Raw genomic sequence first — 27,918 nt, 5'->3', positions numbered from 1 at the left:
GCCTAGGAGAATCAGAGTAGCCTGCTGCTGGATCAGGCCAACTGCCCTTCTCTGCAGGACCAGCACCTGTGTTGTCCCAGGATCCGGCCAGGCAGCGCCTCTGCATCCTGGTTAGTAGCCATTACTAGCCACCTCCATGATTTTGCCCAATCCTCTTTTAAAGGCTGCCTCCTGTGGGAGGGAGTTCCATAGTTTTAACTCTGTGGTGCATTAAGAAGGACTTTCTTTATCTCTCCTGAGTCTGTGCAACTCTCTGTCACAAGAGGCGGAGATGACCAGCTTGGATGGCTTTTTAAAAGGTAAAGGGACCCCTGACCATTAGGTCCAGTTGTGTACGACTCTGGGGTTGTGCGCTTTGGAGCCGGCGTTTTTCCGCAGACAGCTTCCGGGTCATGTGGCCAGCATGATTAAGCCACTTCTGGCGAACCAGAGCAGCGCACGGAAACGCCGTTTACCTTCCCACTGGAGCGGTACCTATTTATCTACTTGCACTTTGACGTGCTTTCGAACTGCTAGGTTGGCAGGAGCTGGGACCGAGCAACGGGAGCTCACCCCGTCACGGGGATTCGAACCACCGACTTTCTGATGGGCAAGCCCTAGGCTCTGTGCTTTAACCCACAGCACCACCCTCGTCCTTTTTTTAAAGGACTGGGCAAATTAATGGAGGAGGGGGCTGTTGATGGCTACTACGAGTCACAATGTTTCTGTCGCCTTCACAGTTAGAGGCAGCAGTGCTGGAGACCACAGGCTTGGGGAGGGCTCTTGTGTTCAGATCCTGCCATTGGCCTCATCCAGCAGCTTCTTCTTAAATTCTTACTTTGGATATATATTTTAATTTTATTTCTCCTTTTCTGGTCTGATCAATTGCAAGCTGAGCAGTTCGTCAACCAAACAGTTCTGAAGACATTAAGGAAAATGATATATAATGGAATTGAAAAGGATGTTTAAAATAACCTCTGTAAAAAAACAAAAAACAACAGAAGCTTTTCTCTTAAGAATTATAGGGACAGAACTACCTAAATTGTATAGAAACATATTCATGTATGTGACTACAGCAGCAAGAATGCTACTCGCCCCAAAATGGAAAGAAGCAGAAGTTGCAACAAAGGAAGAATGGATACAAAAACTTATGGAATATGCAGAAATGGCAAAACTTACCTGAAGAAGAAGAAATCAAGATAACAAACCTTTAATAAAAGAATGGAAATTGTTTATTGAATATTTACAGATAAATTGCAAACAGATAAACACACTGGCAGGATTATTGTAGCAACCTGCAGTTTCATAAGAGTATATATTTAAAGCAGATAATTAAATGATCAAACTAAATGAATTTGGATATGCAGAAGATATTCAAAAATAAATTTAAGGAACTGCAGAAAGAGGGGGAAGGAAGTCAAGCTTTGGAATGTTAAAATGATTGTAAAATTAATGAAATGTATAAACCTGAAAAGTATAATTAAAACCAAAAAAAGACATTAAGGAAAAGGTATCCTGGCTCTGCCAGGAGCAGCAGCTGGGTTTGAACTTGCCAGTGGCTCTAGTTTGGTGGGCACCAGGGGAAGGAGTGCGACTTGCCAGCCTCCGCCCAGCTCCCAGGGTGCCAAGGCACAACACCCCCCATCTTCCAGCCCCCTCCCTCCCTCATTTCCAAGAGCACCTTCCCTTGGCACCAAATGCTGTTTGAGTATGTGGCTAATCTGGCTCCTATCCAAGTACCGCCGTGATTCACGACAGGCTCGGCTTGTTCCCTGCCTGCGCTGCCCATCTTCCAGATCTCCCCGTGTTCCGGCATCTCCTAGCAACCAGCAGAAACTTTCCGCGCTGAGTAGAACTCCGAGCAGCAAGCCTGACGGTGTTTTCCCCGGATAAATCCCATGTGCACATTGTCAGTGACTGATTAACTCAGAACCTACTGGGCTGTGTTGCTGTCCCGTCCCCAAGACAACTAGCTAACCTCAGGGTGGAAATCTCGATACCCGGCTCTTCAGAGGCCGTCTGCAGGAAGAATCATGACCCACAGCATCTCCTTTGCAGAGCTGATCAACCTGGCCATTGGGACGCCAGAACTGGGCAATGTCAACTTCAACGCCCTCCATTTATTCCTGCACAGCCTCTTGGATCACCTCCACTTGAAAGACATGAAGAAGGAAATCACCGACGACGAGCTGGACTTCATCAAGCCCCCGAAAGACCTGGCCACAAGCGTGGCGACCTCCGAAGTGGTCCAGCCGGCCAGGAAATCTAGCTCTATCTTCCACCAGCTGCACGACAGGGTTGTGGCGCTCGAGAAGCAGCTGAATTTCCTGAACGAGGCTCCCACCACCGCCGAGCTGCTGGCCCGCAGCCAAGGAGCTGCCCAGCCGGCCCAGGACATGTGGCAGATTATGCAGCTGAAGAAGAAGATGGAAATGAACGAGGCCGGGATGACCAAGGTGAGTCTCCCCGAAAGTAGAGAGGCGCCTTCTTTCCTTCCTCTTTTTCCTGGGCAGCTGGCGCAGCGCACCTGGATGTGGCCCCCCTGCCCCACTAACTGCAAAAGAGAAGGGACCGTGATGTTTGCAATGGCCCACCATTAATGATCAGATGGTGGTCTGGAAATGGCCCTGACCCTGTAGAAGGTGTAGCCAAGCCCTTGAGGGCAGGGATGGGTGAGGCCTCCTGAAGTTGCTGGACTCTGGATCCCATCAGCGCCAGCCAGCATAGGCCACATTCCAGGGACGTTGTGGCCCGAGAACATCTGGAGGGTCCTGGGCTCCCCATTCCTGGTCCATATCCGACTTCTGAACTCAAAGGTCTGCATGCGGATGAGGACCAAGAGCAGAAATGGGTGGCTTGAACAGGAGAGGGCCTGAGCTTTGCAGAAAAGGTGTGTGTGTGTGTGTGTGTGTGTGTGTGTGTGTGTAGACTGAGAACACTTTCCATAGTTCCTATCAATGGCCAGCTCTGCCCAGCACTCCTGCCGATGATCTCCCTAGGTGACTTCGTCAGGTTCCAGCCATCACTAACTCCCTCTCTGTCCTGTCCAGGCCATGACTACCTTGCAGGAGCTGCTGAGCAACATCTGCACCCTGCAAACAGCCACAGAGGGCTTTCAAGGAGAGCTGGGGCAGCTGAAGGAGCACTTCACCAAAGTGAGTATCCCCAGAAGATGGAGACGACACCAGGAAGGGGCATCTTGGAGTGGGGCAGAGGGCATTTTTCTTTCAAAACGAGGGGGTCCCTGTGAATGAAGCCTGCCTGGGCTAGGCCCCCAGAGGTGCCTCTCAGAGATATACAGCCCAACTGTGGTTACTCGGCTGGCAAGGGGAGGCACTCTGGACATGCTCAGAGCCCCTCTTTCTACTCTTGTTTTATTAGCAAGTCCACCTATTCTGGTTTAATGGGCCATTGGCACAGATGCTCCCGAGTCCCCTCTCCAGCCCTCCAGAGCAGGGGCAGCCCCCTGGTTTATGAGGTCATGATCAGACCCAAAGATGGCTGGGGCGCAAGTCTTGCAAGGGCCACCAGACATGCCTAAGAGCGTGTAGTTCTTGGCAGGGGAGGCTGCAAACGTGGCCTTCTTTGTCACCTTCATTGCATCTTCAACTATCCACCCAATGGAGGTCTTCCAAGCTATGCAAGGTTGCTTTCATCTGCCTTGGAGAGCCTAACTCTGGAACCCCCAGAGACAATTTTGCAAGGTACTTTGTGGGCAAAACCGCCCACCTTTGTGCAGCTCCAAGTGCCGCCCGGATCACCAATACGCTTTTTGGGGGGTGAGGCAAAGAAGTGGCAGCAGTTCAGCTGCAGATGCTGCTGGAGGAAACTCATTCCCAGGACCCATTTCAGCCAAGGTCTGGTTTTGGGGCTTGAGTCCTCTTGACCCATACTGCCCTTCCGGAGCGTTACGGTGGGAGAGTGTGGATGTGGAATTCCCAATGCCATTGTTTGGCTCGCGGCTTTTATGTAAGATGCTTAGAGACCAAAGTTGATACCACTTACTGTTATTACATAATAACCATGTGATAAATAAACAGCTCAACGTTGACGAAATGAGGGAGCAGCTCACCCGATTAGATGAGCAGGCCAGAAAGATGGACGGGATCAGGGAGCAATTGGTGAGTGCAACTTCCCTGACCCGCCCTGCCCTACATCGCGAAAGCGGATGAAATATACTCAGAGTCGAGAGTGGATTTCATGCTCTTTATTAAGCTCATAGTGGCGAGGAATGGAAGTTCCCCCAAAGTGTCTGCTTTATATACATTATTTACACAATAGGCCCCACATGATTGGCTAATTCCGGGATTCTCCTGTAGGCCAATCAGGGTGCGGATTCACTTCCACCTGGAGCTGGATTGGGTGGCTCCTGTGGACCAATCAGACTGCTGCATTCTGAATCCTATTGTTCTAGGACCAATCAGACTGCTGCATTCTGGATCCTATTCAACTCAGTACACAACAGTGGAGAAGATGCTCTTGCTCTGTGCTGAGGCTGGACAGGAGCCCTAAATGCTGCTTGTGTGTTTGGAGCCAAGAAGAAGAAATGCAGGACAAGAGCGATGCCTTCCTTCCAGCCTCCTGACCTCCCTTCCTGGGACCAGGCAGCTCAAAGCTGGTCTCTGAGCCTAAGAGTGTAAAAAGGACCTGCTGAATTAGGCCAGTGACCCATCTACTCCAGCGTCCTGTTCTCACAGGGGCCAACCAGGCAGTGGCGTAGCATGGGTTGTCAGCACCCGGGGCAAGGCAAGTAATTTGCGCCCCCTAACCCTCGCTCTCTCTCTGCACCGCACGGCACGCCTGGCACCCCCCCTCCACAGTGGGCGGCGACCCGGCGGCTCGGATCGGGTTCGCACAGCCAGCACTGCGGGGTGTGTGTGTGTGTGTGTGAGAGAGAGAGAGAGAGCCAGGTAGGGGCAGAGAGCTGCGAGTGCGAGCGCCCCCCCCCATGTTGCGCCCGGTGCGGCCGGCCCCCCCTGCACCCCCCACGCTACGCCACTGCAACCAGGTGCCTCTTCTGGGAAAGCCACAAGCACAGCAGCCCTCTCCCCTCCTGCAGTTTCCAGGCAGACCCACTTCCTTCCCCAGAGGCAGGATTTGTCCCTGTTTTAGATGGGGGACCAGCCAGCCTTGCATGTGAGCCCAGGACACCCACAGCTCGCTCTGAGCACAACACACCTCTGTCTCTCTCTTTTCTTAAATTTTTAATTAACAATTTCAACATAACAGAATATCAAAACATATCATATTCATTATTCCCCCCCCCCTTTTCCCATTCCCCATCACAAGGTGGTTTGATTGGTCTCAACTAGGGCCAGGGCCTTTTCAGTACTGGCCCCGACTTGATGGGACACTCTGTCATAAGAGACCAGGGCCCTGCGGGACTTGACATCTTTCCGCAGGGCCTGCAAGACAGAGCTGTTCCGCCTGGCCTTTGGTTTGGACTCAGTCTGACCCTTCTGTTTCCTTCCCCTTATGGTCTTGATCTATGGGCTACCTTTAAAATGAGGCTGCATTTTAAATTGCATTTTAACCTGTATTTTAAATTGGTCCCTCCCCCCATTATGTTTTTACTGTAATTTTACTGGTGTTAGCTACCGTGAGCCCAGCTCTGGCCGGGGAGGGTGGGGTAAAAATAAAATTTATTATTATTATTATTATTATTATTATTAATCAGGGACCCTTCCCACAAAGCAGCTCAGCAGAGCAGACAGCAGTGGGGGGTGGAGGGGTGAGCGTTGCTGCCCCTCCCTGGGCCCAGTCTCCCGACCAAGACAAGTGGCTCAGTGTGGCTCATGCACAGAGGCTGGCGATACGGGAGGACCGCTTAGCCAAGCTGAGCCCGTCTGCGTGGGGCGGGGTGGGGGGAGTCCCCTGGTTTCTTTAAGGCCTTTATTGCTCCCAGGCGGGCCATGAGCGATGGCCTTTCCCACGCAGGTCCTCACCTGCTTCTTTCCCAACGCAGGGGAGGTTGGGCTCCTTGGCAGACGCTTCGGACCTGGTGCGCTGGAGCTCCCTCTGCGAGATGCTCACGGGAAAGGTGAGTGCGGGGACAGAGGGGGGGGCAGGAAGGCAGGTCCCCAGCCCCCACGCCCTGGCGGCCCTCGCATGAGATCCTGCACCCCCATGGAAAAGGGAGTGGGGAGGAGAACCTCAGTGCAGAGGCAGCAGGATCCCTGTTGGGCATGCAGAAGGTACCCCCTTGGCACACCTCCACTAGAAGGGAGTGGCAGGGAAGACCCCTCCCTGCCCACCAGCCCTGAGAGCCCCTGCCAGTCCAGGGTTGCCACACCTCCCGAATTTCCCAGACTTATCTGGAATATTTATTTATTATTTGATTTATATACCGCCCTGTACCCGGAGGTCTCAGGGCGGTTCACAGAAAAGACCACAATATATAAGAGCAAAATCAAAACAATAAGCCAATAACACCCCCACCCCCCCAAAAAAGAGCTACGTTTTTAAATATAGGCTGTCTCTAGGGGTATCCAGGAGGGGGGTGGGGGAGCTCAACAACTTTTCTCTCTGGGTTTTCACCGTTTGAAATATGGCAGCCCTATGCCACTTGAGTCTACGTTTGCCACTGGAGGTCAAGAAACTCAGCCAGCTCATGTGGCTGCCTCCGGGGGCAGGGGGCCTTTCCTCCGGCCCCTCCCCCTGGTCAGTCCATGGAAGGCTGGCCAAGCCTCTTCCCATTGCCACGGCCACCCATAGCATCATGGAGGCAGCCATGTCTCTGGTGCAATTGCAAAGGCCAGGCTATTCCGCAGAAGCCTTCTTCTCCTGGACCGCCACATCTGGCCCTTAAGCCAGAACTTTCTGACAGTGAGAGGCCTTTGACAGTGGAACGGTCTCCCTCGAGAGATGGTGGGCTCCCCTTCCTGAGATGTTTTTAAGCAGAGGTTGGGTGGCCATCTGCCATGGATGCCTGGGCTGAGATTCCTGCATTGCAGAGGGTTGGAGTATATGATGCTCAGAGTCCCTTCAAACTCCATGATTCCATGAGTTTGGCTCACTGTTGAACAGCTCTCATTCAAGGCTCAAACAGTCAGACCCTCGCTCCACCCAGCCCAGTTTCGTCTGCTCTGGCGGGCAGCAGTGGCTCTCTGGGTCTCTCCCAGCCTAGGGATTGAACTCGGGACGTTCTGCATGCAAAGCAGGTGTTCTCATCTCACCCACCCCAGTTTCCCCTCCACGGTCTCTCCCACACATGTGCTTGTGTTGCAGAGCTACACCGACCCAGAGGGCTTGGAGAAGTCGTCCCGGGAAGTGCTGGCTACCCTGGGACAGCTGCCCCAGAAGCACGAAGTGCTGCTGGCCCAAATCACTCAGCTGGAGGAGCAGATGAAGCAAGCCGGCCTTCGGGGTGAGTCCTTGGGTGACCCCACACCCACCCCAAGCGTGGCAGTGGGAAGGAAGAGCCATATACTGGGGGCGGGGAGCAGCACCCAGTTGGGGCTGACACCTTCTGACCCAGAGGCCCCACCAACACATCCGGGGCGGAATTGCAAGGCACACCCACCCACCCCAGAAAGCCAGTGTGGTGTAGTGGTTAAGAGCGGTGGACTCGTAATCTGGTGAACCGGGTTCGATTCCCCGCTCCTCCACATGCAGCTGCTGGGTTTTTTCTATAACTTAGCAGAGTTTTACATTCCCCTGTTAAACGCACAGCAGATAGCTGGATGCAGGCTTGTTTAAGCCTCTCAATATTAGGTTCCTGGTAAGTTCCCTTATATCCCTCTTAAAAGAATGAACACGCCACAATCTTGTGTAAAGTATATAAAAGAAGTTTACTCACATCAGTTCACAGTTGGATCCCTGAAGGCAGACTTAGTTACAAAGTATATACATGTGGATCTATCCCACATGGGGATAATCCCAGTGTCCTCTGTTGGCTGGAAGCCAAAAAAACAGAGCATCTCTATTAAAAAACCTACTCCAACGACGGAGGAAATCAAAAAGAGAGAGGGTGCTGTGTGCCTTTTCCTTTTGTTACCTGGACAGGTAAGGTCACGCCCACCTCTGGTCACATGCAAGGGGAAGGATGCTCCAGGCCAGGAGGAAACAGGTAGTTTTCAACTGGCTGGTCCAAACACTCCCCTGCATGTCCACTCTAGGAAAACGAGGAATGTTGTACCTGACTGCTACTTATGTATCACATCCCACATAGAAGAGCAACTTTTCCTTCCTGCAGTTTCCATACACTGGGATTCAAAAGTGTTAAGTTGTGGGTTGACATAGCAGACAACCCAGCGATTTCTCCAAAGCAGCTCTTTATTTTGTAAGCTGGAACAGAACTAAGCTGAGGGGCTCAGTCAGCCTGCTTATATAGAGCTACAGAACAATTGTAACTGTTGCAACCTTCTAAAACTATCCAATCACTGAACGTCACTTTTTGATCCTTCATTTGCACAACTATCTACAGTATCCCCCTGCTGGCCCAGGGTGAGAACATCAGTACATAACAAAAAGTGTGGCTGCCTCTGACTGTGGAGGGCATGGTGACTAGGAGCCATCACTTGCTCTCTCCTCCAGAAATTTGGAGGATGAGGCAGCCCAGCTGTGAGCCTTCTTTCTGCTTGCAGGCCTTTCTGGAGAACCACCTGAAATGGAGACTCTGCTAGAGCGAATAAATTGGATCCAAAGTCAGGCTGAGAAGGTAACTTTTGGAGCAGGGGGCAGGAGGGGAAGGGAGTGCTCAAAAAGGTCCTCCACACCACCCAGCTGTTGCCTGCCAGGTGGGTGTGCACCTGGTAGCACCCAAGGGTGCACCTGCTGAGTCTCCCAGCTCCTTTGCTTGCTTTCCCCAGGGCAAGGAGTCGCTGAAGGGCACCATGGATCAGATGCAGAGACTGAAGGATCAGTGCGAGAAGCTGCAGACGGGCATGGAGAGGCTGATGAGGAGCACGTCAGACATCCAGGTGAGCAGCGTCACTCACCTGGGAAACTCTGTAAGAAAATCAGAAGGGGGTCCATCTAGCTAGTAGCTATCAATAGCCGTCACTGCTGATGGCAAGGGGAATATAGGGTATAAAAGGAGAATTCCTGGATGCCAGGATCCAAACTTGGGGCAAGTACCGGTCCTCTTTGGTAAGAGAGCCCCAGCAGAGTTTTAAAATCACATAATAGACAGCAAAGTTTGGAGATATTATATAGGCTGTTACAATATTCCCTTCTAAGTCTCTTCTGAAGTTCCCCTCTTCCTCTAGCGTAGAAAAAGACCACACATTGGGTGAGTTGAAAATGCTTTACTTACATACTCTCCAAAGGTCTATTTCATGCACCTTTCCATATATCAGCCAGAAAACACAGGCAGTACAACTTGGTTTAGTTCAGTGGTGAAAGTTCCTATATTATTTATATAGAAACACAAGAATGGCTTGTAAAAGCCATGCGGTCTGAGCTGGAATTTGCCTTTTTCACGGCCAACATACACTGGATCAGCTACCCTGCTGCCAGCCAATGCCTGTGTGAGAGGCAGGGAAGATCTCCCAGGGTGGGAAGCTGGGAGAATAAAGGGAAGATCTGAGAGGGTCCATCCCTTTTGGGTGAGGCAAAGGTTAAGATTTACCCCTGAGAGAGGGCTTTGCATTATTTTTTTTACCTCCTCTTCTCTCTTTTTGTTTTACTCTTGCTTAGATTGGGTTTTTTATTATATTGTATAATGAAAAATATCACTTTAAAACTTGTGCAAAAATCCCCGGTGCCTGGACACACACACACACGTGTGTTCCGAATAATCTCGGGGCACAAATGCCGGTGTCAAGTGTGGCTTCTGTTCCTGTGCACAGAGCATGCGCATCATGTTGGAGCAGCTGGATATCACAAAGGCAGACAAAGCCCTGATCCAGGAAGAGATGAACGTGGTAAGTGGACCACGTGGAGCTGGGAGGGGGCTCTTGCCTCCAGGGGAGGCGCATGGTCTGAGTGACGGGGCCCTTCCCACTCTGAGAGCTTAGCCTCTAGGGGAGGGTTGCCTTCCTTGGCCCCCCTGCTGCTGGAGGGCACTGGGGAGGGCCTTGCTGCTTCTCCCCGCAGAAAGCCGACAAGAGCCAGCTGGAGGCCAAGGTGAACCATGTGGAGCTGCAGTCGGCCACCGCCCAGCTGAGCGAGATGATGCAGGACCTGCTGCAAAAGATGTCCCTGCAGGACAAGGACTGGCAGAAGGCCCTGGAGAAGCTCTTCACCGACATGGACTGCAAGGTGACGCCCTCCCGGCAGAGCCACCAAGCGCAGGCGGGCATCAGGGGCTGAGGCCTCGCTTACTGGGATCCTGTGGTTTCCGGGTTCCAGCAAGACCTTGCGAGAGCGGAGGCCTCCGTGTGATTTTGCACCCAGAAACCACCACAGTTGCTTCTCTGGCAGCGGAGGGGCGCCCATGGAAGTGCTCCTTGGAATCCGCCGCCTGAGGCAAATGTCTCCGTCTGCTTCCTGGGTGGCCCAGCCCTGGCAGACATCCTTAGTGGTGGGCAAAGTTCCCAGCCTGCATTCCCAGGGCTCAAAACCTCCTGGCGTTCCTTGCCTGGTGTCATGGGCTGGTTGGACGCAGAGGAAAGTTGGGAGGGAGTAGCTGGGCAACCCCCAAAGGACGAAGGCTCAGAGCCCAGGGAGTGGCAGTGGGACGATGATGAGCGGTCAGAGGGAGAAGACTGGGAGGAGGTGTCAGAAGAAGGAACAGGGCTGTGTGAGCTGGGAGAGTCAGTGGCAGAATCAGAGGCAGCACAGAATCAGAGGCAGAAGCTGAAACAAGGAGAGGAGGCAGGCCAAGAGGCAGAGATGAGTCCGGCTGGTGAAGAGGCACAGGGGTCTTCCCTCTCCTGCTGCAACTCCTGCTGGTCTCCCAGAACTAGGAGAGGCATGAAGAGGGGTGAGGAGAAGTTAGCTTCACACAGGCATAGTCTCAGATTGCTTGGGGGAAACCCTGGAGAGGAGGAGACATAGTCAGATGTGGGGACGTTGTTATTAAAATGCGTATATCATCTCGACCTTTAGTCTCGGCCACTGATCCGTGGGGAGGGGCAAGACCTACTGTGGATGAGCTGCTGTTCTCATTTGGCCAGACACTCCGCCAAGTCTGTGCGGATCCTGGCCTTGCTAATAAAGTGTTAACTCCGACGTGCACAGTGCGACTGACCACTGGCTCACTCCTGCCACCTCCCCACAGCTGGACCGCATGGCCCTGGACCCTCTGAGCCGGCAGCTGGAGCAGGTGTGGCAGGTCATCAAGAAGTACCTGAGCGAGGGCCCCCGCTTTGACGCAGACAGTGCCGCTGGCTTTAAGAAGTGAGTGGGGGGAGGGTTGGCAGGGAAGCTGGGGCTGAGCATCTTCTCTCCATCGTAGTGAGAGGCAGGGCAAGGGCATCCCCTCTGCATGTCAGCTGCCACTAATTTTTGCAGCACCGCTGCAAATCTGCCTCCAGGCTTGCAGAGTGTCAGGATTTTTAATCTCCCTCTCACACCAAGACACAGCAGGCTGGCGGTTTTATAACTTTCATTTTTTAAAAATAAATAAATTTTAACATAACTATTACAAAATACAAGCAAAATACGTACTGCAAATACATACATACATATATATTTCAGATAAGCACACATATATAAAAAAGGAAGAAAAGAAAAAAGAAAAAGAAAAAATAAGGAGAAAAAGAAGAAAAATTGGAAGAATTTATTCCAAATTTATTCTACAAATATCTCAATAATAAAATTTAACTGATTGACTTCCATCACTTATACTGCACTTCCTATATACATTTTAAGCAAAATTGTATCTGTTATTCTGTATTTTCCCCATACAATCTCATACAAATATTCTAATCAATAAGTTTTCTAAATCTTTCATAAATCTATTCTAAACACAACCAATACCTAACACTTAATCTTTGTCTACATAAATAATCATTTAAACATTTCCATTGTTTCTGGATTATATTTTTTGGTTTTTGTCTTATCAAATCAGTCAGCTTTGCTAATTCCAATTATTCACATAATTTAGTCAGTCATTCTTCTTTGATTGGAACATACTTCCCTTTCCAATTATTGGCTATTAACATTCTCGCTGCTGTTGTCACGTACAATAAAATATTAATTTTGTCATTCAAGATGTCACCATTCAAAATTCCTAATAAATATGATTCTGCTCTCTTATTATGTGATGTTTTATTAGCTTTTTAATTTCCTCATGTATCATATTCCAATATTTATTAATTTCCAGACATGACCACCACATATGGTATAATGTTCTAATCATTCTATTACATCTCCAACACTTATTATCACTTATTATTTTTTCATTTTTGCCAACCTATCTGGTGACATATATGATCTATGATGCATCTTCATGAAATTTTCTTTCAGTTGATAGGAAGCCGTAAAATTTATATTTTTTGTCCAAAATTTAACCCAATCTTTGTATTAAATTTCATAACCTAAATGTTGTTTCCACCTTAACATATTCTTACTTTTAATTCCTTGATCTATTTGTATATTACAGTGGTGCCTTGCAAGACGAAATTAATTCGACTGCGAGTTTTGTCGCCTTGCGATTTTTTTCGTCTTGCGAAGCACAGTGTCGGGAAAGTTTTGGAAAAGCTTCAAAAACCTAAAAAAGCTTTAAAAACCTGAAAAAAGGCTACCACACCGCATTCTATGAGTTGCTCCTCGAAGTCAAGTCGCAACTGTATTAACGGTGTTAAGAAAAAGGAAACAAACTTGCAAGACGTTTCCTTCTTGCGAAGCAAGCCCATAGGGAAATTCGTCTTGCGAAGCAGCTCAAAAAACAAAAAACCCTTTCGTCTTGCGAGTTTTCCGTCTTGCGAGGCATTCGTCTTGCGAGGTACCACTGTATTTAATAATTTATACATTTTTGTAAGTATTTTTTGTTTATTTTTGCAGCATCACTGTAAATCTGCCTCAGGGCTTGCAGGGTGTCAGGATTTACAATCTCCCTCTCACATCAAGAAACAGCAGGCTGACGGTTTTATAACTTTCAGATTTATTGGTATTTACACAGTAGTTCAGTCCGAGCACACAGCAAAATCTTCCTCACTCGATGGGTCAGTTGAGCCCACTGGAGGGTGGACTCTTTTCCAACAGGATATACGCCATCTGCTCTGCCTTCTGTTGGCCTGACGCCAAGCCCGAATTCTGCTCCTCCTAGTCTGAGGAGACTCATGAGTAGATTGTCCATTTTGCCTCTCCTCCCCTGTGTGTGTGTCTGAAAGCTGCTTCTGTCTGCCTTTCGCTGTCCTGGGAATTTACGACTTGCATTCCAGGTCAAGAGGGGCTCGCCTCACTCTCTGCATATGAAGAAAGCAAGCCTCTGTCACTTTCTGCCTGCCACCCCCCTTGGTCCTCGGAGCCCTCGCTGTCACTCTGGGAAGGGACTTTCCTAAAACAGGGCTTGGCACAGGTGCCCGAGTGGCAGAGTGCAGGCTGGCAAGGGGGCTGGCTTGTTCTTTTCTCTTTTTAAATCATTTTTATTAAGTTTTCCATTTTAACAATCCAATCAAATCACATTAAGTATTCCAAATTATACATATACATATCAAATAATCCAAATATTCTGCTGAATTATACTTTTTTTTATTGGGACTTCCCATGCTTCAAGTTCGGGGGTGGGGGTGGGCTCTGATCATCTCATATCTCCTGCTTTTGATAGTCATTTCCAATAGTTCCTTTTGTTAACATTCCTTCTTTCACGGCCTCTGAGTTGTTCCCACAAGCGAGTTGAAGTAAACAATGATATGTTTCTGTGTGAATTTTATGTGTGATTCCCCGTCCGTTTGCAGTATCTCTTCACACGCTGGTATTTCTGCCGAATCAATCCAAAAGTCTTTTCGCTGCTGGCAGCCGCCATCTTCCCTCAGTTCCGATGAAATCAATTCTAGTCATCTGCTCATTAATTTTCCCAGACCGGTTGCATCAAACATTAGCCTTTCCAGGGGAGATTTACCAAATCGAACTTAAAGTACAAATATAATGACATATTAAAGGCTCACCTCCAGGGGCTTGGCTTGTTCTGCTGGCCCTGTGGGTGCTTGACCCCCACCCAACCTGCCACGTGAGACATCTTCAGGGTTATTCCATGGAAGATGGATGGTCAAAGGACCTCCTTCAGGTGGTCAACTCAGGTCTCTTTGTGCTTTTCAGACAGCTCTTTGAGAGAGTGAAGTGCATCTCCTGTGACCGGCCAGTGACCATGATGACCGGGCCGTGAGTACAGACCCCCTTGGTACCTTGCAGGGTGGGAGGAGGGTGGCTGCTTTGGAGGGGAGGCAGCCCTGGGCCTGTCAGGAGTTCAGCCTACACTGGAGTAGGACCCTGGTAGAGACACATGCCCGACTGGCATGTTCTCTCCCTCCTGGTCGATCGTTCGGGAGCTTCAAAAGTTTTCTCCAACCCGAACATCACAGCGACCGATGCCAACAGACACCGGCACACTTAGGGATCCGGAGAGTTTGTGCAACTTGTGTAACAGACCTCAGCAACTCAGCATTTTGGCTAATCTACTTTATTTACATATAAACACATACGGAGCACTGCAACATGGCTCCCTCTCTCTCTAGCATCAGACTTCATGCAACACAGTAACACAAACACCCTGTTTCCGTCACTTCCAACTCGGTGGAGTCAAAATGTACACCATTATGTGAAAGACAACAATCCCATGACTGCAAACACGGAGCAGGAATTCTAACAGCCCCCCCCCCGAGTCACCCCCTTCTCTTTTCTTCTTTGCAGACACATGGTGACCATGCGGAAGGGCAGCGCACGCCGTCGTCCGGCTAGTGCCAGCGGCTACGAACACCTGACACGGCTGCAGAGCAAGTGAGGAGGGGGCACTACGACGAGGGGTGGGAGTTGCGGTTGGTGAGCCCTGCTGATCACCCCACTCAGAGAGATGCTTAGGCGGGGAGGGACAGGAGGCCTGGGCCCTTTCTGCAACTGAAATCAGGGGCAGGCAGAATCGGGGCCCAACCAAACTTAAGGGTAATCTTTCACGATATGGCTCCCTGCGCAAGGCCAAGATTTGGCTCCCTCAAATGGATCTTCTCAATGAAGGATGTTCTCGATTTTGCACCCCCCTCGGCTTGGCGCCCTGTGCAGGGGAACCCCACCCCCATCCCAGATCTAGAGCTGCAGACATCCACTTCTCCCAGGTCATACGTCCAGTTTCCCCCAGACATATCCAGGACTCCAGTGGCGAAATTACCATTCGGGGGAAATTTCTAAAAATCACCAAAATGTCCCGGTCCCCCCCCCCCCCCGCCAAAACAAAAAAGCTCAACAACTTTTTGTATCTGGATACTTCTTGAAATACGGCAACCCTCGTCTGGGCAGTTTTCCACTTCATCTGTGATTTCTAGACGTGGGTCTGAGGCTGCAGTTTCCCCCTCGTCCCACTCCTCTCCCTTTAAGCCAGAACAAACAGAAACCTTCGGAAAACCCAGCTGCCATGAGCTCCGTCCGATTGAGTGCTAAAGAGCAGTTTTCCCTGGAGGAAAGGCAGTGAGACAAGAGGAAGTTTGGAGAAGCCCTCAGCCTCTCTGGTTCAATGTATTTTATCTTCCTGTTTCTGGTGGCCAGCCTCTCTCCAGGGTCCCTTCTGTCCCCAGAGCCAGGGCTTTCCCCCCTTCAGGTGGAACTCACAGGAACTCAGTTCCAGCACCTCTCTGGTGAGTGCCATTGTCCAGGGGACTAGTAGAAAGAAGACAGTCACAGAACTGAGAAATTGCACGAAACAAATGAAATACCGTGAAAATCCCTAAAACGAGAAGTAATCAACTGTAAATATTATCTTATGAAAATAAACTAAATAATACAAATCAAAGAGTTTAAGGAAAAAATTAGAAAAACCTAAAATTGAACAAAGCCTTAACGGGATGCCGGCTACAAATCTCGTTTCACTGAACTATTCAGTTTCCTCAGAAGGAAATAGAAAAAGCATAAACCTTAAATGACCATTTAACATCAACAGTAACATCTAGACCACGGGAATGTTTCAGCCCTGTTCTTGAGTTTGTTTAAAATCTAAAACAGCTTATCTTGTATTCCTTTCTTTGAATTTGTGCCATTTAGGTTTTTTAAACCATTTTGTAAAGGCAACACTAGAATTTTCATAGCTGAGTCCTCAACTCTTTATTACTGTGCTTGGCTTCCTCTAAGTTGGGCTTTGTCTAAAACTTGCCATTTAGGTTTTCAAACCTTTTTTGTAAATTCAGTATTAGAAATTGTACCTTTGAGTCCTTAATCCGTTTTGCTTCACCTGGGTCAAGGTAGGATTATAATACTTCAGAATTTTTGGGAGTTTTACCCCCTTCCCGTGAATTTTGGTCGTTGGGTGGCACTGTGGGTTAAACCACAGGGCCTAGGACTAGCTGATCAGAAGGTCGGCGGTTCGAATCCCCGCGACGGGGTGAGCTCCCGTTGCTCAGTCCCTGCTCCTGCCAACCTAGCAGTTCCAAAGCACGTCAAAGTGCAAGTAGATAAATAGGTACTGCTCTGGTGGGAAGGTAAACAGTGTTTCTGTGCACTGCTCTGGTTCGCCAGAAGCGGCTTAGTCATGCTGGCCACATGACCCAGAAGCTGTACGCCGGCTCCCTCGGCCAATAAAGCAAGACGAGCGCCACAACCCCAGAGTCGGCCACGACTGGACCTAATGGTCAGGGGTCCCTTTACCTTTAATGTTTATGATTTTTCTAGTTTCTACTGAGGAAAATGAATAGTTCAGTGAAACGAGGTTTGTAGCCGGCATCCCGTTAAGGCATCGTCCAGGGGACTGGCAGTCTCCAGCCCTTGACGCTGAGCCCCCTGGCCTGGTCTTCTTTCCTCAGGGACGGGGAGGCGAGCGAGGCCAGTGGCGCCCAGCCCCCGCAGACCTGCTGGCAGTGCCAGGCCCACCACCAAGCATGCAGCATCAAACGCCTGACCCGATCCCAGGACCTCACCACCATCTACCCCTACGGAGACCCGACAGCCATCACTTACGACAACGTGAGCGGCCGCTGGGCCACCTCGAGCCGCCTGCCGGGGGGAGGGTGCTGGGTGGGAGATCTGCCTGAAGGACCACAGCAGCTAAAGGTGGCCCCGCTGGATCTGGGGCACCAAAGGCCCATCTGGGGCACCAAAGGCCCATCTTGGCAGGGCTGGCCAAGAAGCCGGCAAGCCCAGCTGAAAAGCCAAAGCCCCCCGGAAATGCTGGGAGGTAGACTGTCTCTGAACGGGGAGGTTCGACTGCTGGTCCTTCTCTCCTCCTCTGTGAAGGCATTTGGTGGCAACGCTTTCTTCAAGAGATCTGAGCTGGTAGTTGGGCCTGGGTTGGGTCCGTTTCTTTCATGATTCCCAATATTTATATGCCACCTAGTGATAAATGCCCTATTGGTGGCTTACGAGTAAAAACTAAAAAAAAAACCATAGAATGCAACTTGAAACTAAAAACCTAAACCAGCAAAAAGCAGTGGAAAGAAATATTTACGACTGCCGTTGTCTTCACCCGGCGCCTAAAAAGGTCATTGTGTAGGCTGATCTCTCTGGAGGGGCCAACGCTGGAAAGGCCCTGCCTCCATTTGTTTCATTTTGCCCACACTCCGCTGTGTCCTTACTGGGCCTTGGCTCATCTCATCTCTCACAGCCTTTGTCCCCCTTTCAGACCGAGGTGGACATCCTTGGTGTCAACGGCGTCCTCTACAAAGGCCGGGTGGACTCCCAAGCAGTCGAGCGCTCCCTCGCCCTCCAGAGGGAATTCACAGGTGCGGCACTTTGGGGGCAGTGGGCACGTCTATGGCAGTCCTCTTGGTGGTCCAGTTGCCCTTCTGCCTGGAGCTTCACCCGCACAAGAACCTGGCCTCTAGTCTCTCTCTCTATTGATGGGTTTTTTCCATGACTGGCTTGAAGCAGAATTAAAACAGGGGCTCCAAGAAGTGTATCTCAGCTCTCCCCCTGGTCTCCCAGGTCTAGTGTGCCAACTCTACCCACTACACCACACTGCCCCTCCTGCTGGAGCAAGAGGCAGATGAGTGAGCAAGCAGGTGGCCATTGGGGAAGGGGAGGAGGAGGAGGAGCAGGTTCAGGGGCTTTTGGTGGTGGGCTGACCGGCCTTCTCGCTTCCCTCCCCTGCCAGTCCTGAAGTGTCCCCGGCCCCCCCTGGGGAACAGGATGGAGAGAGCCCGCTCTGCCTATGCCGACGTCAGCGCCTCACCCTATGCATGTGAGTCTTCTAAGCCCGCCTGGGCTGGGGGAAACACTGGCACCTGGGCACCAGGGAAGAGGGGCTGGAATCTGACTCGGGGGCCGTGATCCGTGGGGGATGGTACCAGCCGGGAGCTGCGGAATGGGCCAAATAAGAGAATCCCTCCTCCGCAGGGGTGCTTTGAGCATGGATCTAGCAAAGGCTGTATTGCAGTTGCTAAATCGTATGGCAGCAGAAAGCACAAACAACTGTTGCTTCTCTCTCTCTCTCTAATTATTTTTTGAAAAATTGTATACATATAAAACAAAACCATTTCAAACATTAAAACAGAGTTCTTTCGAACCCTTAGACCTTCTCTTCCTCCATGGGTTCCATCTTTAAGGTTAAATTTACTGCATGTTTTACCCTTATCTATCTATTATATAACCATAATTACCATTTAAAAAATGCCACATTACAAGTGTCTTTACATCCCTGCCAAAGATTTTAACTGTTTGCAGTGGTCTTTTAAATAAATCACAAATTTACTCCAGTCTTTAGAAAATACTTGATCTTCCTGGTTGTGGATCTTCCCTGTCAATTTCGCCATCTCCACATACTCCCGTCATTCTTCTTTTGTTGATACTCCTCCATCCTTCCATCTCTGGGCTAGTAGCATTCTCGCTGCCGTCGTTGCATACATCAAAAGTCTTTTATCTTCTCTTGGGACCTCTTCACTTATTATACCTAGTAAAAAGGCTTCTGGTTTTTGGACAAAGTCTTTTTAAATATTTTCTTTAACTCATTATATATCATTTCCCAGAAAGCCTTTACCAATGTACATGCCCACCACATATGACAGAAAGTGCCCTTTTTCTCTTTGCATTTCCAACACATTTCAGAATTTCTTTCGTACACTTTAGCCATTTCCCTCGGGGTTAGATACATCGTTTTCATATGATTTTTCTCTCTTTCTCAGTGCCTTCTGTCCGAAGGATAGCGCCAGGACGCCAGCAGCAGCTGCAGCTGCAGCAGGAGATCACCTTTGAGACGGTGGATGGGACGGTGGCCTCCACCTTCAGCCAGAGCAACTTCAAGAGCGGTGGAAGGTTGGCGGGCATGTGAGCTGCGCCAGTGGCTTGCCCCTTGGGCGGCTCTGCCAGGCAGCACCCGCCCCTCCCTTGTGTTAATTGCGGGTGCCCCCCTCCCCCGGCAGGTGGGGCTGCGACTCAGGAGTAGATCCAGGGCTGCCCTGCTGGGCCTCCCCTTTTCCCTTTCGCCGCCCAACTGAGAGGGGCACTTCAGGCAAAACCAACCCTGGCACCACCTGCCACCAGCTGCTGCCTATAGAGGCCCAGTTGCCCCTGGGAGATTGGGGGGGGGGCTTAGCAGCAGCAGTTGGTGAGCAGCACGGGTGCTGGCAGGGCAGGGGCAGTGTTTGCCCCCAGCCAGGAGCGGGAGGGGGTCCGGCCAGGTGCCCCCGGGTCTCTCCCCACCCAGTTGCCAGAATGCCCCTTTTGGAAGACCCTGTCCCCTGCCCGGGGGCCGCAGTCAATGCAGCTCGTCCCTCTCCCCACGGATCCACGCATGCCCACATACAAAGTAGAAGCTGGAGGTTGTCTGAATGAGTCTTACTTTAATGGGAAAGGTGAGCTTTAGATGCCAGAGAGAGAAAAATAATGGGGGCATTTCCTGGAGTTTGCAAGGAGGTGAGCTGTGCATGCAATGACCCCCCTCCCCACTTTATCTGTGGGCGTGTGAATTATACCCCTTATTCCCTGGGGGAAAGCTGGTGCCAACTTGTCTCCAGCTCTTGCCGCCTGCCAGCCCCCAGCCCCCCCCCAGTTCTTCCCAGGGAGGGCCACAAACCCCCAAATGCCCCCCTATGAGACCCCTGGAGCTACTCCTGATTCTGTCCTTGGGTGGATGTGACTTAAGAGTTTGTAGAGCGAGGAAGAAACCCATAAAGTTTTTTGTCTGTTTTCTTAATTTGCTGCCAGCCGTTCCTCCTGTCGCATTTAGCAAGGATCACAGAAGTTGGAGCGTGGGGGGTCGCAACCACTGGGCCTCCTTTGCGGGTATATTGGGATGGGTGGGAAGGCTGGGACAACCTTTGAAGGACCCCCTTAGCCACAAGCCAACCCCAAGCACACAGCAGATACACGCAGGCCCTTCTTCTATCCTTTGCTAAGGGAGGAGGTCTCTGACCCGGCCCCTTTTCCTTTTGGACGCGACGGGCAGAGCAGCGAAGCCTCCGTCCACATCACAGAAGGCACATGACAGCCTCCCCATCCCCATGTGACTAGAGATTTGGCTGGATCCTGGCCTAGGAGGAAACTCTTGAGTGGAGTTTGGGCCACAGCCGGCCCACCCATGAGGCAACTGAGGTAGCTGCCTTAGGTGGCAGAATCCATTGGGGTGGCTTCCAGGGAAATCTCACAAGAGCCCTGCAAGGGAGCCAAAGGTACAAAACCCCGCTAAGCATGGCTTGGGCGACACCTTCCACACCCTCCCAATTCACCTCAGGCAGCAGAAGAGGATGAGCAGCGGGGGGGGGGGGCAGAGCTGAACTCAGCCCTCCCTGCCTGGAGAGAGCATGGGAACCTGGCCTGGGGCACAAGGGGGCAGCCCCGCCTGGCATTCTGCTCAGCCTTGCTCCAAGCAGTGGCGGAAGAACCCTCTCTGGCACCCGGGGCAGGGCAGCCAGTACAAACTGCGCATTTGCGGCATCCCTTACAGAGTGCACATGCACGGTAGCCATTATGGTTGCTGTGCGAGAGGCAGCCCATGCAGACCCCTGTATGGATGGCGTGTGCCCTCGGCCGCTCTACAGCTGGGGGGAGGCAGGGGCCATCTTGTCACCCCCCCAAGTGCCACCCGGGTCGGACCACCCCTTCCGCGCCCCCCCTCCGCCCCAAGGCTCCTTTGCAGTGAGTTGAAGGTTGGAGTGGGGCAGCATCCAGTCTCCACACACACACCCACACACCCCAATCGTTCCGCCCAAGCCATGCCACAAACAACAAATCCGGAAAAGAAATTTAATCCTTTAAAAAAATGGCAGATTATTAAACCAGAACAAAACCAAAACCCCAACCACCACTTTTCCAAGGGGGGCAGTTGAAATCTGAGCATGCGGTTTGGTCCATGGGTGGCAACGCCCACCTTGGGCAGAGCTGAGGTGGCAGAGACAGGAGAAAAGTGAATCGCTGGGAGCCCAACAGGGGCGGGTTTCCTCCAGGAAAAGCCTGCAAAAGTGACACACACACATTCAGCCCGTGCTAGTATACTAAACTCCATAATCCAGCCTATGGCCGACAAACCAGTAGACTTACAGCTTGCCTGGGTTCTTCAAGATGTGGATCCTTATATTACCCTACAGGTTGCTAAATTCCTAACAGCCGTCCTCTCGTACAAGCGACGGAATGGAATGTTAGCAGATTATTGATAGCTATAAGAATTTTCTATAATGACATCAGATATTGATTTTAGTGTAGTGCCTAAAATTTTTAACCTTAATCTTAACCTTTTCTTATGAATGGCTAATATCTGTCCCTGTGAGTTGTGATCTGTGTTATACTACTTGTGGCTTGTACGAGTCCGCTGTTTTTATTTGATTTGTTTTGTTGTGTTGTGTTTCATGATGAGCGTAAAACTGAATAAACATTTTGATTGATTGACACACACACACACACACACACACCCCGCATACAGCGAAGGCACTGGAGTGGGGAAGCAGAACTCTCTCTGCCCACCTTGCTCTGAGTGCGTCTCAAACACAACAGCCACACAGAGACCTTGGCACCAGCCTCCCCCTTGCAGCTAGGCCTGGTGCCCCCAAACTCCAGAGTCAAGCAACCCCCCTGGGGCTGTCAGGGGCTTCTCTGTCCGTGTCTCTGAAGCGTTGTGGGTCTCACTCCCCCCACATCTGCTGTGTGGCCCTTGTCTCCTCATCTCTCGGCCTCCAGTGTGGCACTGGTCTTTGGCTCGGAGCTGCCTTGCTGGGAGAGGCTGCCAGGCCAGCCTGCCGGCTGCAGAGGGTGGCTGGCAGTCCATGCACCCGGCTGCCCAGGCAGGGAGCAGGCCGGCCAGGGGAAGCCTCCGGGCTGGGGCAGTGGGGGCGGCGGAAGGGGAGGAGAGGCGGCTGCCTCCGAGGCCTTGAGGCGGGAGAACATGGCGAGGGCCTCGGGGAAGCTGGGCGGGGTGGCAGGCGTGTTGGCAGGCGTGCACATCTGCAGGGAAAGAAGACAAGAGGGGGAGGTCAGAGGGGGTGCCCCCCAGCATTGCCACGGAGCCATCCTTCCCGCGGCAGAGTCGCAATCGCGACAAAATCCCGGACTCCCCATCCCTTTGGCTCAGCTTGTTTGACGCCGGAGAAAAACAAGGCAGAGGATGTTGGGCAAAGCCTGTCGCGAAGGAGGCTGAGCAACTGCTAGGCATGCAGAAGGAAGAAGGTCCCCAGTCCTGCCCCCAATTGCAGCAGCCCTGGGGGGTTGGGGGGATAGGGAGAGGGAGACCCAACGAGGCTGAAAGTTGGAAGAGTCAGGACAGAGAAAAGAAGGTCATAATTAAACTCCTGAAGGCCAACCTAGATGGCTTTAGAACATGGGGAGGCAACCTAAGGCCCGGGGGCCGGATGCGGCCCAATCGCCTTCTAAATCCGGCCCGCAGATGGTCCGAGAATCAGCGTGTTTTTACATGAGTAGAATGTGTCCTTTTATTTAAAATGCCTCTCTGGGTTATTTTTGGCGCATAGGAATTTGTTCATTTCCCCCCCCCAAAAAATATAGTCCGGCCCCCCACAAGGTCTGAGGGACTGTGGACCGGCCCTCTGCTGAAAAAGTTTGCTGACCCCTGCTTTAGAAGAAGATGAGACCAATTCACAGAGAAGAGGGCAATCGATGGCTCCTAGCCAGGACGGCTATGCTGGGCCTGCATGGTCAGCCATGCTTCTGAAGGTCCACCGCTGGAAACTACAGGAGGCAAAAGTTGCTCTGTGCCCAGGTCTCTTGCTTGTGGGTGGATTCCCCCGGGGGAGTCTGGTTGGCCACTGGGAGAACAGGATGCCGGCTTTGGGCTTCCAAATTTCACCAGTGGCCTGCATGATGCCAAAAGGCAGCCCCCCCCCCACACCTCTTGACTTCGAAGTCCTTGTTGTGGCGCCCCTCGTTGCCCAGTGCGGACAACCCGGTCGTGTTCCCCTCAATCCTGCCTCTGGTTGCTGGACCAGGTGGGCCATTGGCCTGATCCAGCAACAGGCTCTTCTTAGGTTCTCTGCAGACCAGGGGGGGTAAGCAAGCACGCCTCTCTCCTGCCTGCCCCCCATCCACACTCAAAACTCACTTCTAGGCAGTGGCGTAGCGTGGGTTGTCAGCACCCGGGGCAAGGCAAGTAATTTGCGCCCCCTAACCCGTGGATTTTAGCACTCGAGCCTGGCACCCCCCCCCTCCACAGTGGGCGGTGACCCGGCGGCTCGGATCGGATTTGCACAGCCAGCACTGCAGTGAGAGAGAGTGAGTGAGCCAGGTAGGGGCAGAGAGCTGCGAGTGCGAGCGCGCCCCCCCCAGATGTTGCGCCCGGTGTGGCCGGCCCCCCCTGCACCCCCCACGCTACGCCACTGCTTCTAGGTTCTGGAAGCCCTGTTCATCCCATAAAAACATCTCAAGGAGGAAACGTTTTGCAGGCCACTTACCATCTGATGATGGGGATGGCTGTAGGGGATGCCGGATTCTTGGAAGAACGTGCTGAGGGCCGTCTGTAGAAAGAGGGGAAACGGGAAGAAGAGGTAACCAGAGTGTTGCTGGCTGGCCTGCACTCCTATGCCTAAGATGCTGTTAAGATTGATGCACAGATGCGCACATGCACACAATTAAAGGGCCAAAGGCAATTCCAGTCAGAGTCTCTAGCTGTCTTTGAACTACAGCTCCCATCATCCCTAGCTAGCAGGATCAATGGTCAGGGATGATGGGAATTGTAGTCCCAAAACAGCTGGAGACCCAGGTTTGGGAAACCCTGCTCTAGAGGCAGCTAGGTAGCTGGGGAAAGAGACGGTGTGGCGTAGTGGTTAGATCGGGGGGGACTAGGACCTGGCAGAGACCAGGGTTCAAATCCCCACTTAGGTCGGGAAGCTCTCATGTCTTGAGCCAGCCACTGCCTCTCTCAGCCTAGGTGACCTCACAGGGCTGTTGTGGGGATTAAAGGAGGAAGGGGAGAGTCATGTATGCCATCTTGAGCTCTTTGGAAGTAAAAGGTGGGATATAAATGAAAGAATGAATGACGGCACTCCGGGGCAGGAGGCTGGAGGGTTGTCCCCCCCTGTGCACAGTAGGGAGGTGGTGGAGGAACACAAGGGAGCCCCCACCCCGCAAGGTGAGGAGGGGGATAATCTCAGTCCTGGTTAGAGCAGGATTTTAATGGGAGGATAGACCTCTAATAGGATCCCCAGATGCTAGAATGTGTCCTTTGCTCTTTGACTGAGCAAACCGAAGACTCAATATTTGAATTCCCTTCCTTCCCTCCCTGCAAACAAACACACTTCCTCCAAAAGCAAGTAGCTTCTAGCAGAAGCCAGGAAAAAGTTCATGAGCTTTTGGAAGTTCTGTTGGTGGGGTTTGCAAGGCATTTTTTTGCAGGGGGAGGGAGGTGTACAGGTGCATTTATTTTACCTGTCTTGCATTTATATCCCATCTTTCTTCCATGGAACCCGAGGGAGCAGCTACATTTGAGGTCTCCAGCTGGTCCCCCATCCAGGCACTGATCAGCGCTGGTCTTCCTCTAACCGGGATCCCCAGCTGTTGTTGGACTACAACTCCCATCGTCCCCAGCGGTCAGGGAGGATGGGAGTTGTAGTCCGGCAGGGTTGCTGGGTCCGGATGCCTGGAATCCTGCAGGGCGCTGCTGGAATGTGACCTGCATTTTATGACACGTTATTGTGCATGCGTCGGAAACACCGGGCTTTTCTGGTCGGAACTTTCCTCTCTCTTTTCTCTTGCATCTCCCCCATCCCGGTCCGGCCTCGGACACCTGTTACTCCACGAGGCCACGTGAACCGGTTGGGGCATGGATCAGGCCCGGCTGGCTGGGGAGGAGGAAGGACCCACTCTCTCCCGGGCTAGGCGCACGCATTCAACCCAGCTGTGAGATGGGGAAAGTGGCCCACGCAAGAGCGCGATGGGCAGGCACTCTGCACATGCCCCGAGGGCGGAATCCCGCTCCGATCCTACCAACCCAGACGCCTCTTGCTTTCTCTCCCTCCCCACCCCCAATATTAGACCTTTCCCAAGCCGAGAGGGGGCGTCTTTCCCTCGGGCGCCTCCGCGGCCCACCTCGTACTGCCAGCGGGCGGCCTGCAGGAGCTGCCGGGCTTGGTCCGCGGCGCAGCCGGCGGCCACCACGAACTGGCCGATCAGCAGCTGCTGCTTCAGCTCCTCCGAGGCGCCGCTGCCCCCCGAGGCCGAGGCCATGGCGCGCCTTCGGCTTCTCGCCCGCCGCGGGCAGGACCGGCGACGCCGGACTCGCGCTCCGCCGTGCAGGGCCAGGCGCGGCGGGGCGGCCGGAGGGGGCGGCCCGGCGGGCGGGGACGCTGCCAGCTGTGGTCCGCCTCCGCCTCCGCCTCCGCCTCCGCCTGCGCGCGGCCGTCCAAGGAGTCCTGCCGCGCCGCCGGCTTCCCGAGAAGAGCTCTCTCTCCGCTCGAGGAGCGCCAGGCGCCGCCCTCTGAGCATGTACAGAGTACCTCGAGGGGGGTTGCAGCGGAGATGTCATAGGGGAGAGGACGGGGGCTCTGCTTCTCCGGGTCTGCCCTTCTTTACTTAGGCAGGGGTCAGCAAACTTTTTCAGCAGGGGGCCACTCCACTGTCCCTCAGACCTTGTGGGGGGGCGGGCTAGATTTTGAAGGAAAAAATGAACGAATTCCTATGCCCCCCAATAACCCAGAGATGCATTTGAAATAAAAGCACACATTCGACTCATGTCAAAACACACTGATTCCCGGACCATCCGAGGGCCGGATTGAGAAGGCGATTGCGCCGCATCCGGCCCCCGGGCCTTAGTTTGCCTACCCGTGGCTTAGGACGGGGGTCTGCAACCCGCGGCTCCGGAGCCGCATGTGGCTCTTTTACAGCTTTGCCGCGGCTCTGGGGCAGATACTAGCGAGGGGAGGAGGCGCATTGTGCGCCCCGACACTCCCCACTGTGGCAGGCGCTGTACTGGCTGTGACGTCGCATGGGGGTGGTGCGTGCGTTAGTCATACACCGTCCTGACGTCACCTTCCCGCCCGCTGTCAGATCGGACATTAAGGTAAGAAACAATATATGCAGTGTTATATTTGTTTTAAATGTCGCAATGGTTTTGCGGCTCCCAGGTTTTTTTTCTTCGGAAACGGGTCCAAGTGGCTCTTTTTGTCTTAAAGGTTGCAGACCCCTGGCTTAGGGGGACAAGGCTCAGCCCCCAGGGCTGCTTCGGATGCTGACGTTTCCCCCAGTGGTGTGTTCCTGAACCTACACAGAGTGCGTGGCCAGTCGACCCCGCACAACATAGATGGGCTGTCCGGTGTTACAGGAATTCTAAGGTCTGATATATATATAGAATAAATGTTCATAAATGTACAAGGCAATAACATACATAGGTATATAAACTACATGTCTGAAATAGTACAGGAGAGCAATCCTAAAGGCATTTTGACTCTCCCAAATTGACTTCAAATATTTCTCTGCAAGGTGGAAGGAAATGGGAAAAGCTTTCGAATGGTCTTTGGACTGTAGGGCCTTACTGTAAATACAGTCTGCAAGTACCTGTTAAACTGAGCATGCTATCAATTTGTGTAAGACAGGCATGTCCAAAGTCCATTTCGGGGGCCTAATCCGGACCGCTGGTCGGTTTAATCCGGCCCCTGCAGGGTAAAAATTTCAATCTTAAAAAAGCTCTACAACTTTGGTCGGCTCCTGTTCACTTCATCAAATCTGGCCCTCTTTGAAAAAAGTTTGGGCACCCCGGGCATAAGAGATTCAGCAAGTATTTACCATCCCAAAGGAATTGCCAGGCTACCCAGAAAATGCAATCAGATAAAGCAAGCATGTCCAAAGTCTGTTTTGGGGTACTAATCCGGCCCGCCGGTCAATTCAATCCGGCCCCTGTGGCAATTTACTTCCTGGGGTAAAATCTTAAAAAAATCTCAACAGCTTTGGTTGGCCCTCTGGTCGGCCCTCATGCATGACCACTTCACCAAATCTGGCCTTCTTTGAAAAAAGTTTGGACACCCCTGAGATAAGGCATTATCAGGTATCCTGGCAGACAGGAGAGAAGCAACACACTCAAATTTCTGCTGGGGACCACCTCTTTCTGCAGTGTATGTATGAATGATGTTTCGGGGGGTGGTCTTGGCCTACAGGGTGGGCAATTTCAAAAGTCTATATCAGAGCTTGCGCACTATTGTTCTGGGTTCCTCTACTCCCTCCTGCGTGTGGTTCTGAGCACTCTGTTGCAACAGTTTAATAAAGATCAGGCTTACTAGCTGCTTTGCTTCTCAATATTCTCTGCTTGGCCTTTATTATTTTCTCCTACCGATAGAGAACCTACATAAGGACCCTATATGGGCTCTTGGGTGCCACATAAGGGAAAAGGAGCAGTTTTTTCTTATAACAGGATGGATGGGCCCCATTCATAGCCCTTTGCAGCCCCTGCTATGCCACGCCATTCTTCCACAGCCTCCTTTGCGGAGCCTCCTTTGTGGTGGCATCCTGGGCTCTCCTCCGAGAGGATGGGCAGGAGAGTCACACTAT

General features: G+C 51.9%; 2 protein-coding genes across 3 annotated transcripts; one reads left to right on the top strand and one right to left on the bottom strand.

Annotated features, from left to right (window-relative positions):
• The first annotated feature begins 1,033 nt into the window (after positions 1-1,033).
• C14H16orf96 (chromosome 14 C16orf96 homolog) lies at positions 1,034-20,134 on the top strand. The gene is made up of 16 exons (XM_028706257.2): positions 1,034-2,435; positions 3,030-3,134; positions 4,020-4,100; positions 5,945-6,019; positions 7,207-7,345; positions 8,565-8,638; positions 8,790-8,900; positions 9,771-9,845; positions 10,018-10,182; positions 11,144-11,262; positions 14,128-14,190; positions 14,719-14,805; positions 16,812-16,971; positions 17,627-17,726; positions 18,098-18,184; positions 19,125-20,134. The coding sequence occupies exons 1-16, from the start codon at positions 2,013-2,015 to the stop codon at positions 19,268-19,270; spliced, it is 2,010 nt and encodes a 669-aa protein (XP_028562090.2). The 5' UTR covers positions 1,034-2,012; the 3' UTR covers positions 19,271-20,134.
• A 1,035-nt stretch (positions 20,135-21,169) lies between these two features.
• Positions 21,170-25,694, bottom strand: UBALD1 (UBA like domain containing 1). 2 transcript variants are annotated; one of them, XM_028706259.2, is made up of 3 exons: positions 25,468-25,694; positions 23,835-23,897; positions 21,170-22,374 (listed from the first exon to the last, which is right to left on the bottom strand). In XM_028706259.2, exons 1-3 carry the CDS (start codon positions 25,603-25,605, stop codon positions 22,093-22,095), a joined length of 483 nt encoding a protein of 160 aa, XP_028562092.2. In that variant the 5' UTR covers positions 25,606-25,694; the 3' UTR covers positions 21,170-22,092. The 2 variants fall into 2 exon arrangements, with proteins under 2 accessions (XP_028562092.2, XP_077774878.1); XM_077918752.1 differs by lacking the exon at positions 25,468-25,694 and adding an exon at positions 24,808-25,399.
• Between the last annotated feature and the right edge of the window lie 2,224 nt (positions 25,695-27,918).

Source organism: Podarcis muralis, chromosome 14, assembly GCF_964188315.1.
Source record: "Podarcis muralis chromosome 14, rPodMur119.hap1.1, whole genome shotgun sequence".
In the NCBI taxonomy this organism is placed as follows: domain Eukaryota; kingdom Metazoa; phylum Chordata; class Lepidosauria; order Squamata; family Lacertidae; genus Podarcis; species Podarcis muralis.
This window is presented reverse-complemented; position numbering and strand designations above follow the sequence as displayed.

Coding starts and splice junctions, on each gene's coding strand:
- UBALD1 (XM_077918752.1), bottom strand. CDS start 24,957: ATGGGAGTTGTAGTCCAACAACAGCTGGGGATCCCGGTTAGAGGAAGA. Junction 23,898..24,807: donor GGGATATAAATGCAAGACAG/GTAAAATAAATG, acceptor CTCTTTCTACAG/ACGGCCCTCAGCACGTTCTT. Junction 22,375..23,834: donor GCCATCCCCATCATCAGATG/GTAAGTGGCCTG, acceptor CTTTCCCTGCAG/ATGTGCACGCCTGCCAACAC.
- C14H16orf96 (XM_028706257.2), top strand. CDS start 2,013: ATGACCCACAGCATCTCCTTTGCAGAGCTGATCAACCTGGCCATTGGG. Junction 3,135..4,019: donor TGAAGGAGCACTTCACCAAA/GTGAGTATCCCC, acceptor ATAAATAAACAG/CTCAACGTTGACGAAATGAG. Junction 7,346..8,564: donor GAAGCAAGCCGGCCTTCGGG/GTGAGTCCTTGG, acceptor TTCTGCTTGCAG/GCCTTTCTGGAGAACCACCT.